The sequence below is a fragment of the Clarias gariepinus genome, chromosome 11 (genome assembly GCF_024256425.1).
Source record: "Clarias gariepinus isolate MV-2021 ecotype Netherlands chromosome 11, CGAR_prim_01v2, whole genome shotgun sequence".
NCBI classification, from domain to species: Eukaryota; Metazoa; Chordata; class Actinopteri; order Siluriformes; family Clariidae; genus Clarias; species Clarias gariepinus.
In genome coordinates, this window is record NC_071110.1 from 22,975,753 (window position 1) to 22,991,929 (window position 16,177).

The 16,177-nt window shown below is 36.5% G+C and overlaps 1 protein-coding gene across 3 annotated transcripts in view; it reads left to right on the top strand.

Annotated features, from left to right (window-relative positions):
- ncam1b (neural cell adhesion molecule 1b) overlaps window positions 1-15,918 on the top strand; it is a 132,619-nt gene extending 116,701 nt beyond the window's left edge. For 2 of the 3 annotated variants that reach the window (XM_053507199.1, XM_053507200.1), the window contains 6 exons: window positions 156-280; window positions 1,024-1,204; window positions 8,566-8,761; window positions 12,994-13,110; window positions 13,729-14,271; window positions 14,422-15,918. In XM_053507199.1, coding sequence (XP_053363174.1) covers window positions 156-280; window positions 1,024-1,204; window positions 8,566-8,761; window positions 12,994-13,110; window positions 13,729-14,271; window positions 14,422-14,539 — 1,280 coding nt within the window. In that variant the 3' untranslated portion in view covers window positions 14,540-15,918. Of the gene's footprint in view, window positions 1-155; window positions 281-1,023; window positions 1,205-6,607; window positions 7,396-8,565; window positions 8,762-12,993; window positions 13,111-13,728; window positions 14,272-14,421 lie in introns of those variants that run through there. The other variant, XM_053507201.1, reaches the window with a different exon arrangement.
- The last annotated feature ends 259 nt before the right edge of the window (window positions 15,919-16,177 follow it).

A 16,177-nucleotide genomic window follows, 5' to 3' on the forward strand; every position in this document is an offset into this window, starting at 1 on the left:
ACACTAGTGATTTAGCAGTTAAAGTAATGTCTTTAATCATCGTCAGAATCCTATGCTTGGAAAATAAAATAAGTGTCATTTTTAGCAAAGTACAAAATAACATACATAAAAAAAAAAAAAAATGCTCACTATTATTATTGGTTTTGTGTTTCCAGGGGAGCCCAGTCCTCCCAGATTGGAGGGAACTTTACAGTCCAAAGGCAATGCCCTGAAAGTCAAGTGGATCAAACAGGATGACGGAGGCTCACCCATCACACACTACCTCATCCGCTATAAAGCTGTAAGTATTCACATATTTTGAAAAGAAGTTCCAGCTAAGTATATGATGCTATGTATATATATTAATGCATGAGTGTAAAAGGGATTGCACTACTTTAAGGTTTTGCTAGTTGCACCCATAAAACATGTTGTTGTTGGTCTTTCGGCCGCTCCCAGCAAGGGGTCGCCACAGCGGAATACCCAGTCCGCACTACAACCTGGCACAGGTTTTACGCCGGATGCCCTTCCTGACGCAACTCTCCCATTTTATCCAGGCTTGGGACTGGCACTGCATAATTTACACAAATCCATAGTGAACCCCCTACCTAAAAAAAAATCATAATACAAATGACCCATGATGGCGCTAAAGGCTGTACCAAATGTTAATTATTTTCCAAGAGCAAATTTTTTTTCCTCCTACACAACAGCAAATTGCCAGTGAATACAATTTTACTAGTTGAAGGCTGATACCTCATCCATTCTTATCTATTTGTAGTTTTAGTTGCTGAACATCGATGCACCAAGTTAGTCTCTTTTATTACTTACTTCCAAACAGCTCTAAACAGCCATTTCTTCTTTTTCACAGCTTGTAATAGTACTAAGAAAAACATCAAGCCCTCTGCTCTAAAGACTTTTTAAAATCGGATTATGTAGTTAAATCAGTGTTCTTCATAGAGATGTTGTACATAAACTGATTTAAAGCAAACAGCTTTAAATGTAGACCTTTGCGTTCGCACGTTGACTCATCGATTGTGCTCAATACAGAGAGCAGATTTGGTCTGGAAAGAGGAGCTCCGTGTCCCAAGCACACGTGGACACGTGCTCCTAAGTGACCTGGAATGGAACACCGACTATGACGTGACGGTGGTGGCCGAGAACCAGCAGGGCAAGTCCCAGCCTGGTTCGCTGAATTTCCGCACGTCCTATGTGCCGTCCACCACACCAGGTGAGTTCCTCTTTCTCTTGCACCCCATTTCCTCCTCACCATCCATCCATCCGTCTGTCTATCCATCCCTCGCTCTGACACATACTGACGCACAACATTAACGGCTGACTCAGAACTGTTATAGCACCAATGCAGTACATGAATGCAGTGAGAAATCGCCTTTTTTCTCACTCACCCTTTGGCCACTTGCACTATGATGAATGCTGAGTCACAGCAAACAACTGTTCATCTATTAGTTTGGTGTTTGGGCATCATTTATACTTTTAATAAAGTAGTGAATGTCTCATAAACAAATATTTTCTCTCTGTTATGAGAGTTTTTTAAACTCAAGAGAAGCATCAACTTATTGTAGGGGTCTCAGAGTGGACTCCGTCTATTACTGACCTTGCTCATGATGTCCAGAAGCTCTAGCACTGTTAAAACTGTCTGAGTCACTGTCCCTGCTGCATCATTTGGTCACTCTTTCATTTCTCACCGGCGACATCAGGGAAGTAGATCAGTGGAACCGTGCACCCCTTTGAGACCAGGTCATTACTGAGAGTCATTTTTGTGTCAAATCTGAGCTTCGAAGCACCATAGAGCGAGCAGAGTTCAGTGTGGTCAGATGAGTGGAGGTCACAGTTGGATTCACTTGACTCATTTCAACCTATTGAGCATCTGGTGCAGCTCAGTCCTGAGAGCTTTTCTTATTAACACTTTTCCTATATTTATTAATATCGGCATAGCTGTGTAGCTGTAGGAAGCTTCAATGTACACTGCCTGATCCCCCCAAAAAGTTTCTAACTCTAATATTGCATTCGACTACCTTTAGCTTTAATTATATTGCGAAATGTGGTGGCCAATTCATGTGTAAAAGTCATTCCTCATGCTTTCAGAATTACACTTTTACAATAAGCCTATGCCATCAGAAAAAAAAAACAATGAAGGGATAATTTGGTCATTCAGTATTTTAGCTGACTTCGTTTAATTGCCACATGATGTTTGTGTCTAGACCTGACCAACTGATAAAGAGACTTTACATCATAAAATTGCCTCCAGAGGCATGTGTACTGTACATTGGCACTATGCATGAGGGATGCTTTACTCCATGTGCTTTCCTTCCTACCCTGACACCCCCTTCACTCAGGGTCAATCTGGACGCATTAGACCACATGATGAGGAGATGATTGCTCCCAACTCCAATCTTAATATTTCCAAATTGTCAGTAACAAATGGTTTTCTTATGACCACAGAGCTGTTTAGTCACAATTCTATGAACTCTCCTTCATTGATGTGTGGAAATGATGTTACTTTGGATATAGATTTTTTTTATGCAACTTAGTCTCAAATCAGTTTCCAAACGAAGACATGCTGATCATGATTTTTTTTTTTCTTAACCACTTTACTAAAACACATGGACAGTTAAAACCAATTCCAGTCATTTTAATGTTCTCTTTGCTCGATGCAGGCCAATAATTTGATCGTTCTGAAATGGTGACTTTTTTGGCCAGGCAGTGTATGTGTTCTGTGGCCCAGCAGGAAAAAAGTGGATGGGATCCAAAACCCGTTTGTTTTGCTGTTTTACCCCTCATGCTTTTGCTGCTGCTTCTTGAGCAGCATGCCAATAAGAGACTCACACAGCCAAATATCTGTAGGTGCCTCCACAGGGGTGTCCATAAAAATGAGATTTTTGAAGCCTAACTGAATCTGTTGTCTGATCCAATTGGTAAGGTAATTCCTTAGGATAAATTACATCTCTGGAAAAAAAGGTATTGTGATCAAGATACGTTTAGATTGAGGTTTAGATTGCTTGTCTAAAGAACTAATGTACTAAGACATTTTTATTTAACACCAGATCACGCTATCGACAGCTATCCTTCTGCACTACTGCAGGACAGTATGTGTGTGTGGCTGGCTGGGAAAACCCTTTACACTGTGAAATTTAGACATTCTCTACTATATATAAAGTTTTGACATTAGAGATTTGTAGAGGTTCTTAAATAGCTCTTTTTTCTTCAATCCGTGCGGAAGTTGACTTGCACATTAGAGATTTAAAGCCATATCCATATTTCTTAAAATTTGATTTGTGCAAATTCTATTGTTAAACATGTTACACCAATAATTTGATTTAATTAATATCTTAATTTATTTTGCAGTTAGTTCAAATGTAATAAATAAAACATTAAAATATATGATTCACAATCTGCAGCTGGTTTTTCTCTTGCATTATTTAATTTGTTAACTAATGTGTTCTTAGTTGAAATGGCAAGTTTAGAACATTTGTAACAGTTCCATCATCATGGTGAAAAAAAAGATTTGGCAAACGTTTGTGGACAAACACTCGTATACTGTAGTATGTAGCTTTTCTACAATCTATTGCCACTAAGTTTAAAAGTTTAAAAAACACTAAGTTTAAAGCACACAATTATGGATGTCTTTGTATGCTGTAGCATTACAGTTTTCCTTCAGTGGAAGCAAGAGCCTGAAATATTTTAAGTTTCCCTGTGCACGTGTAAGCTGAAAGCATGAAAATCTGGTTTGCCAAAGTTGGAGTACATAAACCCAGGCCTGACCTTAACTCCATGGAATATTGGGTTTAACTGGAATGCTGACTGTACACCAGGACTTCTTGCCTGACATCACTGCCTGATCTCATTAATGTCTCATCTAGTGGCTAAATGAACACAAATTTCCACCGCCATGCTCCAAAAGCTAGGGAAATAACTTTACTGGAATATATTCTTACAGTAAAGTGAGGACTAAATCTAGCATGTGTTGGCCATTGAGCTGTATGTCTGATGATCAAGCATATAAGACATTTTGGCCCTACAGTATACATTAAATTGATGTTTTTTAACATGTAAAGTTAGGTTAATATAAGTAATATAATTCTGAGGTTTCTGCTGAGGTTGTTATAATTTTAAAATAGTGTCTTTAGGAACTTTGCAGCCTGCCGCAGTAAAACATTTCTTCCAATTTCTTTACTTTAATCTACACTACCAGTCAAAAGTTTGGACACACCTTCTAATTATATGGTCTTTCATGATTTTTATTACTTTCTGGAGGCATTGAAGAACTGTTCCAGAACAGCTAAGCGTCATATTTTAAAATAGCAACAAATTGTTGTTGTTTTTAACTGATTACCTAATTCTATGTATGTTATTTCATTGTTTTGAAATCTCCAGTATTATTCTAGAATGTAGAAAATAAATCCAAACTTGTGCACACTTTTTGACTGGTACTTTACATCATTCAGTTTATTTGAAATAAAGAACTGAGTGGTGGATCAAAACAGCAATTACTGTTAACATTATACAGTATCATATGAAAAGACACTGTGATATTGAGTTAAAGGTCTTTAGATGTGTAATACAAGAATATATCCAAGCCTCTGGCTGGTAGAAGCTGTCCAATTTCAGCTCTTTTTAATCCAAATTTAAGCGCAGCAACATCCACTGGGTTTTTCCAGACCACCACACTTGCTTGCTTAATAGACAGGCATTGCAACCACATTTTTACGAACCTCTAGCGATTTCGTGCAGTTATATCACTTCTCAATGTAAGCTTATTTTAAATAGTAGTCCTGGTCTCCGTTAACTGCTTACAGCATATCTGAATAAATTTAACATACTGTAGCCTGTGCACCTTATTATAATTTTGATACATTACTGCATATGTACTGTACATTTCCTGCATAAACCCATAATTCACTTTAGTAATAAGTGTCCATAAAGGGCAAATAAACTGCTGAGTCTTCAGTTCTACCTGTAGTCCATAAACCCTGTTTCACTCAGGAAGCAGAGGAATACAAGTATTTATTCAAAGCAAATATAACGTGACATTATATTTAACACAAAAAACAACAGCACAGAGCCTTATAAACTGCTCAAGCCATGCGTTTAAACCATAGGCGTGTTGTAAACATAATATTGACAAGAATTTGATTAAGCAGCAGATCAGTTAGAACCCTTAAATATAACATGGTTGTTTTTTAATGATGCACATTGTTACATTGTTACTTTTTTATTGTTTACATGTACAGTACTGTCAGTGATAAACATGCTGATAAATATGCATGCGAAACACACTTTACAATAAGCAATAACAGGTATTGTCATTTTACTCAGAAGTTACAAATTAGAGTTTTGGGGATTTTATTTTCAGTCCATTGAATTATTCAGCTTCTGAGTTCTGTTTTATCAGCAACACTTCATTTAGGGTTTTGGTGGAACAGGGCCCAGGTGCCGCAGTCATCCGTCATGTCCAGCCCTCTGCTTCCTTTTAGAGCTTTATTCTTCACCCGAAGGCCTGGATAAGTTGAACACTGCTGAGTTCAGAGTTTTTCTCATTTCTAACCAGGATTTTAGCTTGTGAAAGTCTTGATTCTGATGTGTTCTTTCTTTCCCATTTTCCTATCTCCCTTTTCTGCTTTATGTCTACTCTTGCATAAGTATAGTGTTTTTTTTTTTTCTTTTTCTTTTTCTCTCTGTTTTCAAACAGAATTGGGTCAGATTAAATTTATGAAGGGCCTGGTACTTATTTATTTGTGCCTTTTTTGTTTAGATTCTTTTCTTTTTTATGACGTTTTGGCCCTACAGTATACATCACATTGATGTTTTATAACATGTAAAGTTAGGTTAATACAAATAGTATAATTATGAGGTTTCTGCTGAGGTTGTTACAATTTTAAAATAGTGTCTTTAGGAACTTTGTAGCCTGCCGCAGTAAAACATTTCTTTCAATGTCTTTACTTTAATCTACACCACCAGTCACAGTTTGGACACCTTCTAATTGAAAAGTCTGAACACACCTCTTTCCCCCATTTTTTGTTTCCCTTTTTCACTTTACTTTCTTTACTTTGTGTTTGTGATATTTATTTCCTTTCACATATAATTAGCTTTATGAATGATTTATTAATGATTCAGAATCCAGGTCTGTATGTGATGAACACTGCTCTAAAGGAAGGCAACCTGATATCAGCACATTAGCCACCTTGTTTCCCACCCTCACATGCGTCAGCTTTGAACTTGGCTGCTTTTTCCATTCTGCTTTCCTCCGCAGCATCAGTGCACTTTTTTGGTTATTTTTCCAAACTTTATTTCTGTGGTTTTGACTGTTATTTCTCTTGTTTCTTCTCTCTTTTCCCTCCCATTCCCTCTTCCTTTCTCTGTTTGTTGTGTGTCATTGTGCCTGGTCTTGGATTTGGATGGATCATCACATTCCCACACATGCAATATATTTTTTCTACAATATCCTCGTGCCTAATTTGTTTTTCCTCCCATACAATCTAAATGAATGTGTATCTCTGACACATTGTGTGTGTGTGTGTGTGTGTGTGTGTGTGTGTGTGTGTGTGTGTGTGTGCGCGCGTGCGTGTGTGTGTGCACGTGTGTGTGCGTGTGCATGTATGCGTGTGTTCTTCAGTCACACTTGGCAGCTCCTCAGTGATGTGCACCATCTTTCCAATGGTGCTCTCGCTGTTCCTGCTGTCATTGCTTTGATAGTGTTATATGTGAGAGTTGTTTCTTTTTTTGTGTTCAGGGCATCGTGGCTGGCCTTTTTTTTTTTTTTTGCTAATGATTTGATCTTTCTTGCTGATACAACTGAGCCTGAAGTGTGGATTAACACAATTAACAAAACAGACAGCTCAGTATCCATTGATCATATCTGTACTCTAGAGCACAATTTTTCTTTTTAGCCGAGAGCGCTGTACAGGAAAGAGGGAATGGAAAGCACTTAACTAGGTTTTTAAGCGACAAATCTGGTCCTGCTTATATCTGTACATATTTAACTAATTTTCTAACTGTGGAACATACTGTATAAAATTGTACATTATATGATCTTTACGGAAAGACTTTGTCATCAAAAACATTTTCCGAGATCTGCAACTCAGACTGGTTTTCTGTGAATCTACAGGAATAACGGCAAAACAGCGGCATGTATCCTCTAGGCATGTGCATATCTGGATTTATTAAATACTTTTTTTTATATAAATCGGTTGCCTGTATGATCATTTTGTCGTCATTCAGTATCATCTGTATGATCCCAGTACAACGGCTTGTTCACTTTTACTTTAAATTTTGTTACCGCTGTTTTTATTCAAACCTGCCAATGTATTATGACAACTGACATCACCGTCATGTTATTTGATGCTGATGTTTGCTGGTAAGTACACTGTTTTGTGCAACTAAAAGAAATAGAACTGTACACCTTAAACGAATATTAAATGACATTATTATTATTATTATTATTAATAAAATTACTTTTATTTATATTACCATTTTAACAATAATCCTTGTTGAAAAGCAGCTTTACAAAATCTAAAAATAAATAAATAGGGAAATAAGTTTCCAATGTGTGGCGAAATGTGTATTCATCAAAATGATCAGATTATTATAATTAATATTTTTGTAATTGCATTGTAAAAAGCCTTGTTTGCATTTTCTTACCTTCACAACTCTTTTTCATACCATGATTTGAAATGGTTTCGTACAGAAAGTGTATAAACTATTATTCATAAAGGTTGGTTGTACCTTTTGAAGAGTGTATTCAATAAATAAACAGACAAAAATCATTTGATGAAATTAAAAGTAGGTGAGAAAAGTTCATCTCACAGATGAATTTATTTTATTTTAATATTTTTTGCCAGTGCATAATATTGCTAAAAAGTCAGAATAAAATATAAAGAACAGATGAACTGATATTGACATTTGTTTTCATGTAGGAAGTAAACTAACACAGCCATCTGCCTTAATGCAGAATTAGAATTAGCTTTGATGAGATTCGCCAAAGATGAGTCAGTAGCTAGGAGACCGGCTTGATCTTCAGATTTGTGTTTGTTTATTCATGTGATATGAAGAACTTTCAGAACAGCGTGTTCAACAACAGAAATAAAACATCTTTAGAAAGGCTTCACCAGCTCAATTTTCCAACTGAAAGGACCAGCTGAGTCAGGGAGTACTATCACCTCTGACTTTTGTGTGTTCTCTTAGAGACATGCTGGACCAAAATACAATGAATAAGAAATAAGGCATCTTCAGAGATAACCCCAGGCACAAGCTTGTCACGAATAGTATAAAATATAATAAATGATCGAACATAACATTAGCACAAGAAATAGAGGTAAATATTTGAAGGTAACTAATTTGAGGTTTTCTTTCATGAGTCCTGGTTTCTAATTAACCAGTTCCACAAGTTAAATAATAATGTCATAAAAATATAAATGTAATAATTACTATTTTGCATTACATTTTTATGATTTTATTGATTCCTAGTCATTGCTTTTTTTTGCTTATCTATCTATCTATCTATCTATCTATCTATCTATCTATCTATCTATCTATCTATCTATCTATCATTTTCTGTCCTGTCTCTCTGTCTAGACTACGTGGAGGATGGCCCGGGCCTCAGCGCAGGGCTGACTGTTGGGGTGGTCATCATAGTGTGTTTGGTCCTGTTGTTGGTCGTGGATTTCACCTGCTACTTTGTCAACCAGTGTGGCTTGATCATGTGTATCTGTGGCAAACTCAGGACCGGTTTAAAGGGCAAGGACATAGAGGCAGGAAAGGCTGCACTTGTGTAAGGAGATGAAGTGTTTATTCATTTTTCTTTTCCTCAGTTCACTGAACATTCACTTGTGAATTTTACTAATACCAGCTGCTGCTATTTCACAAAAAATAAAAATGAAATCCTAAAGTAAAATGAAAAAAAAAAACAAGCAAACAAACAAAAATCACTTTGCACATTATTAGGAATAAAGCATGTTACCCAATGAGTCAATGATGTTTTAGCAGCACCATGCAAACAGGTCAAGAGTTTCTCTTCATGATCAGTCACACTTCAAAAATCTCGTCTTAGTGACTTACTGTAGCCACCGCATGGTTGTTGGTTCTAGAACGGTTTAAGAAACCTTCGAAAACTGCTGGATTCCTTAAGAGTGTGATCAGAAGAGAATGTCTGTATTTGTTGGAGTTGACAGGAAGGCAAAGGTAGCTTATATAACAATTTTTTATACTTAGAACACTGAATGTTTAGGAGGATATGTCACAACAGCAGAAAAGCTACACAGAATTCTACTCCTGTCAGGCAGATGTGATGTCTGTGGCGACAGTGGACACAGGCTCACTAAAATAATCCAGTTGTGGCGAATCTTGTCTAATACATTGAGATCACATTGTTAGATCCAAATCTGCAAATGTATTATGACACCTGACATCACTGTTATATTATCTCTTGCTGATGTTTGCTGGTACACTGTTTTGTGCTAGTAAAAGGAATAGAACTGTACATCCTTCCAGAACATTAACTGAAAACTGACCTGCGTCTGCATGGTTTTATGCATTGTGCCGCTGCAACCTGATTGGCTGTTTGGTTAATTGCACATCGATAGGTGTTACTAATAAAGGGGATTATGAGTGTACAGTATGTGCTGCAAAAACATAAATAAATACTTATACTGTAGGTTGAATATAAATGATTTCTGCCTTATTATTTTTTGCTTTTAAGTTTTATAAGGTAAGCATTGGTCAGCAGGAATTTGAAGCAGCTAACCCTCTGACACACCCACTAAGTGACAGATCGTGGTTTGGCATCCCACATTTTTTATTATTCTGAGATTTTGTAATCTACTTTAAGGGAAATGTGGCTGATGAGAGAAGACTCTAGAGCTTGTGAAATTAGTCCTGGTGTGACAATCATTTAATGCAACTGTGAACAGCAATAAAAAAAACAATTTTAAAAATGATTAATATCACCTTCTTGCTACTTTTTTTTTTTTTTTACTACTCAAGCCTCAGTGGCTTCCAGCTCTGGCACACAGCACATGGACATGACATATTAGTAACCCAAACACAAACTTCTATTTTTTTAAATGACAGCCCCAGTGGTGCCTGATGCAATCTGAACTAAGCCCTGTGTTAAACCCAGTTAGCTGCAGAAAATTACCTGTCAATCCAGTCAATGCTTTATTTAAGAACGTATTAAGCATATACCACAAGACAGTCTTTAGAAATAATTAAAAGCCCTGTTTACTCTTCTGAATTACTATGTTTGTGGGTAAAATAAACAATTAATAGTCGTGTTGATGTTCAGTCGTAAAGCAGAGACAGAGAAAAGTAAAAAGGCACAAGTCGGATACCGAGTCTGACATGGAGACAGCTGAGGGAAAAACAGCAGAGAGGAGATATGAGACATTGTCAGACTGTGAAGAGAAGACAGAGCGTGCATTCAATTTCAACTATTTTACGCCTCCAGTCTAAAGAGCTTGACATGCTTTTTTCCATTTCCCATTACCACCCAAACAGAACATAAACGAATTCCATCTGCACACAACACGTTGTTGCTTATGACTATATTTTTCAGATTCGGTTGTGTATGTTGGACTCGGTGTAGTCCTGCGCTGTAATATTAGCGCAAGTGCTTTTATGATGATATTTTAGATTAATGTCATAGCTACAATTTAAAAAAATACAGGCTGATTTGTAGTTCCCAGTGTGCTGCTTATCAGCTTGGCTAAATTACAGTTCATCATGACGTGCTTGTAATCACATAATTATGTTCCATATAAAGTTAATTAACTAACTGTAAATTAAATTTTAAAGTTTAGTTATTGTTATCTGGGTGGCTGTAGCATTGGTGCGGTTATCAATGATGTATTAATAACCATCATAACTGTTTTCCCTTTTTTTTTTTCTTTTTCCTTTTTTTACAAAATTATTTTGACAATTCTCTGCTACTTTGAAAAAAAGTAACACAGGAAAAGTGAAAATGTCTGTCTATTGTGGAACATGTTTTACAGACACATTTTTTTTGGCGGGCCTGAGAACCTGTCTACATCAGGTTGTCTGTCGCAAAGTATTGAAATCGATTGCTTTGGCAATATAAATCCCTTTTCGTTTGATGCGTTAAGCTTTGATTATGGTGCACAATATGGTGGAGAATTCATGCGTAAAAATGATTCATCATGCTCTCAAAACCATTTTTTCACAATTTGAGTCCTAGAATATGCCATCAGGGAACAAAAAAATCCAATGATGTGATAACCTCATCATTCAGTATATTCAAGTCATCAGCTGACTTTATTTTACTGTCACATAATGTTTCTGAAATTATACCTGACAAACTGAAGCAACCCAAGATCATAACACTGAAACCAGAGGCTTGTACAGTGGATGCTGCCCTATTTACCCTGACATACAATACCCATTCGCATTAGAATAGAAATTGAAGCCTTTCCCCCACTTACCCACAACTGTCTATTTAGTTTTACAACAACACTGTGTCCTCCTTCCGATTGGTTAAATGGTTTTGATTCATTTCCTTCAACAGCTGCTCTAAAATCTGTGCCTGCTATAATTATTATTTTAAAGGTTTATATTAAAGTACTTATTCAAATGATAGAATTTCTTTGCCAATTCATTACTAGGACTTGAATGGCAGATGATCTGCATAATCTAACTCTATTAATGAACAAATTAATATATGCCGTTAAAGTGTAATTGTTTATATACTATACACTACCAGTCAAAGGTTTGGACTAACCTTTTAATTTCCTGGTCTTTCATGGTTTTTCTTTTTTTTCTACATTGTAAAATAACTCTGGTTCTATCCAAAATTTGCAATAATCTCATTTGAACAGTTGATATTGCGATGCGCTTGCTACTTATGCTCTGTAAAACCTTTATTCCAGCTCTAATCTGAGACTTTTGAGACTGGTAACTCTAAATAAGCTTCTCTCCTGTGCAGCAGAGCTAAGTTTTTTTGTTTGTTTGTTTGTTTGTTTGTTTGTTTGTTTTTTGCCAATACACTTGACAATATTATTCTTGCAAGAACTATTCCAGAACAGTTGACCTTCGTGTCTTAAAATAAAAACTGACTGTTGTTGTTACTTAATTATCTAATTGCATATGTGTTGTTGGAAATCTTTAGTATTGTTCTAGAATGTGGAAAAATAAACCCAAACTTTTGACTGGTACTGTATTTTCATGTTTCGTTGATGGTTTTTGTTAAAAGGTTTTTTTAATTGATGGATGGAGTCTCATAGTGTCAGGGTTTTGTAATGCTGTAACAGTAACAGCACTTTATTTTGGGCCTCATCACACCACCTTATCATTGATTATTTTTCTATACCAGCATTTCCCCATCATTTTTTATTTTACTTACTTATGGGCTATAGTGGATTTACAGTGAAAGTTGTACTTTTTTTGTTGCAAACAAATAAATGGTCTACCTACTTGTACCTTCCAACACCACCATAAGTTTGCAGTTCAGCTGAATAGAAGGGTGTGGTTAGTCTTGGGTATTAAAAAAAAAAACATTAAACACTATGTATGATGCTGACAACTGGACCGTGGCATGTTAGTTTTATACTTTATTCACTTATTTATTTTTTGCCAAAGTAAAATGTGTTGTATTTCTCACTAATTCCCTAGTAAAGTTTTTTTTTTTTTTTTTAAGAAAACGCACAGCCCACAAAGCTGACTGTCCAGCCATGCTAATTAAAACACAATTGTTTATTAAATAATTTGAAACTTACAGTATGAAAGTTAGAAGATTTACTAATTCAGTAAATTAATCATATTTATGATGTAGGGCATTTCTAAAAGAATTTTTAGAAAGTTAGGAATTATGTTGCGAATTTAAAATCAAATGCACCAGCAAAAAATATAAATAAGCAAAATGGATTGGAACAGATAATTTGTGTTAAAAGATAAGTTCTGTTATCTCAGTTATGTTGTAAAATTGCAAAAGGAAATCTACATCTGGTCAAAAGAGACTTACCGCTATAAATAATCTCACCTCTCACTTTACAGAAAGGATGAATCCAAAGAACCCATTGTAGAAATGAGGAACGAGGACAGAGTCGCAGCGAATCATGATGTGGGGGGACATGCCGAGCCAAATGAGACCACACCCCTAACTGAGCCAGAGTAAGTGTGTTCTGTGTGATGTGATATGATGTGATGTACACTACCGGGATGTGACTGAACAAATGGTGAATGGATGAATATGAATACATTTAGATTGGACATATAATCTGCCTATATGTCTATATACATGTATACAGGTGTGTGTAAGCAATTCCCACAGAATAGTAGTATGTGGAAGTTTTTAGTTAAAAGTAGAACACTCAAAACCCATACAAAAAGGCATGAAATGTTCAGGTATACAGAACGCGTGGTTCTGAATTGCAAAATGTGACAAATGATCATTATAGATGCAATCTTGCAACTCCGCTCTTTTTTTGGTTCTACAGTGTTTATTATTTTTTTTATATTCTTTACTGCACATCCTTTTACTTGTTTCAACTAGATTATTTTTGTCACTATTTCTTTCAATTAATTTCTTTTTTCTTTTTTTATTTTGTACAGCAACAAACACCATTTTTGACAGTAGTTGCATCATCAAACTGACATTACAGTCATTATTTTATTGGTATTGGCTTTATCATGTTTGAAATGAGTAGTGTCAGTTAATTCATTCTCTCCTTCTCTCTCTCTCTCTCTCTCTCTCTCTTTCTCTCTCTTCATCCTTTCCTGTTCTACCAGACGACAAACTGATGTCACGTCGACAGTGGTGGACTTGCCTCTGTCCTTGGCCACCAACTCAGACACAGTAACTGACACGTTTGATCTGAGTCAGGGCAGCCCTGTTAGTGAGAGCACCACTCTGACCTCCAGCGTTACAGCTCCTCCCTCTGAGCCCAAATCCACCCCTAAGCCCTCCTCCCAGCCCTTAGACACGTCACTCCTTGCATCTGATCCTCCTTTAGTCGATCTGGCTGACTCTCAGACCAGTATCCCTTCAGCTGATCAGATTAAATCTGCAGAACTGGACTCTGAGGCTCCACCTTCTCTTGCTCTTAGCACAGAGAAAGAAGCCAGGGATCTGGAGGCAGAGCCAATGCTTTTAGGAAGTCGGTGCGAGCCCAGAACGATTGTCACCAATCCAGAGAACGGTGGTACCCCTCTCCCCTCAGAGGACCTTGAGCTCCAAATAGATGGAGGTATATCACTTGCACATTTCCCACAGGATGGTTTACACTCTCTGCCTACAGCTGCCACTCCTCACCTGTCGGCTGCGCAAAACGAGTACGTCGCTTTCTAAATAATCACTAGATGTCATCCTAGTATGTTCAGTCTGTATTGTTTTTTTTTGTATTTTCTTGCAATCCCAGTACATCTGTCTATTCGCCCTGTTTTCATACTTATTTATAATGAATAATTGTCTGTAAATTTCAGAAACTTCCTAGAGGAGGAGGTTAGAGCTGAGGGAGACGAGCTAAAGAAGGTCCAGCAGGAAGCACTGGCAGAACCAAATGCGGTATCGCAGACAAACGCCTCGGAGAGTAAGGCATGATCCGGCAAGCCCAAAGACGAAAGCGGCAACGTCACGATGAACGCGCAAATGTTCTTTCTACAGTGCCCTTAATGAGCTTTTGTTTCTGAAACAACAAAGCGCATCAGAAGCTTGTACATCTTTAAGACTGAAATCTGGTGTACATAATATATGTATGCCCTTTTTTCCATTTCGCAGTTGTTTTTGTTAAATGAAGTAAAACCTTAAGGTGTTTCTGTTGCTCTTTTTTGTGAGTTGGCTGCAAACTTCGCGTTTAATATTTTTTCAGGAGTGTGTTTATGAAAACCAGACATCTGGCATTAAGGTGAATCACAGCACATTTTCAATGATTCGCTAGGTTTTTTTTATTTTTTTTATTTACGAATTACATTGTTAAAATAAAAATTACTTCTGTTTTTTATCTGTCTTCTGAGGGCTAGTCTTGTTTCATAGTTTGACTGCAAATCTGGTTTACATTTTGTTTTCTTTTTTTCTTGTTTGTTTGTTTGTCAACAACTGTGTTTGAAGATGTAATGTAAAATCCACTATACTACATATAATGCAGTAAAATGCAGTGAATGAATAGCCTTCTATTCACCACATTAAGTTATATTCCGTTGTTTCAAAACCACATGCTTATTATTGATATTCTTATTGCTTATCTGAGAACTGGGATTTTCCCAAATTATTTTTTTCTTTAAAACGTGCTAGTTAAAATTCTAAACTAAGAGAAATCGGACCATTTTTATACGTTTGTATTACACAGCTGACCGCAAGCTTGTGCACTGTGTTCGTGGATCCTGTACGTTTTTTCGAAAATATCTGCATAGCTTAATGGTGAAAGGTAGCTGAATTTACTTTGAAATAACATTTATGTAAATTAATAGCTGACATTTGTCTGTGTAAAAGAGGATCAATATGACACCCCTTTAAAGTGTCATTTAAAGTGTTTTTGATTCTCTACTACCAATTGCATGAATGTCTGCTTGCCCATCACTAATGTTCCAGGAGAAGTGTAGGGCACAGATGGCAGATTTGATCTATACGTGCATGCCCAGAGCTGTGTGTAGGTTGATTTTTCTTTTTCTTTTTGGTGTTCAGCGTGTTATATACAGTATTTCCATCCAATGGCAGATATTCAGCGTCTGGGGTACAAATAAGAAATGTGTAACTATCTGTGCTCAAGGTATATATAAATTTTTATTATTTTCCCCACTTTCAGTATACTCAATACCAGTCTAACCAAATAGTGTACCTTGTATTTCTGAGATGGATTATTATAAGAAAGTAATGTAGGACAGTGAGTAAAACTGTGCATTAAACATCAAAAACATGTCATAAGTTGTGTTGTTCTAACACATTTTGATTAAACTAATTAAAAATGCGAGTCTGCTTTCTCTAATTGTCTGTATTTTGTTCTTGTTAGGCCTTTTTATTTTTGAGATGCATGCAAGACTCAAGGCTCCTGATCCCCACATGGGCTTATACATCTAGTGCTGGGAGGAATGTATGGCTGGTGATCTGTTTATCTGTTCAGTGTGTATTCATGATCTTGACTCTTCAACTTCATGCAGTTTAAAAGTCTGGGGGAAAATATTGGGAGCTGTTCCAGTGATGACCACCAGATGTCGCTGGTGTGCTTTGTGAAACCAAAATTGC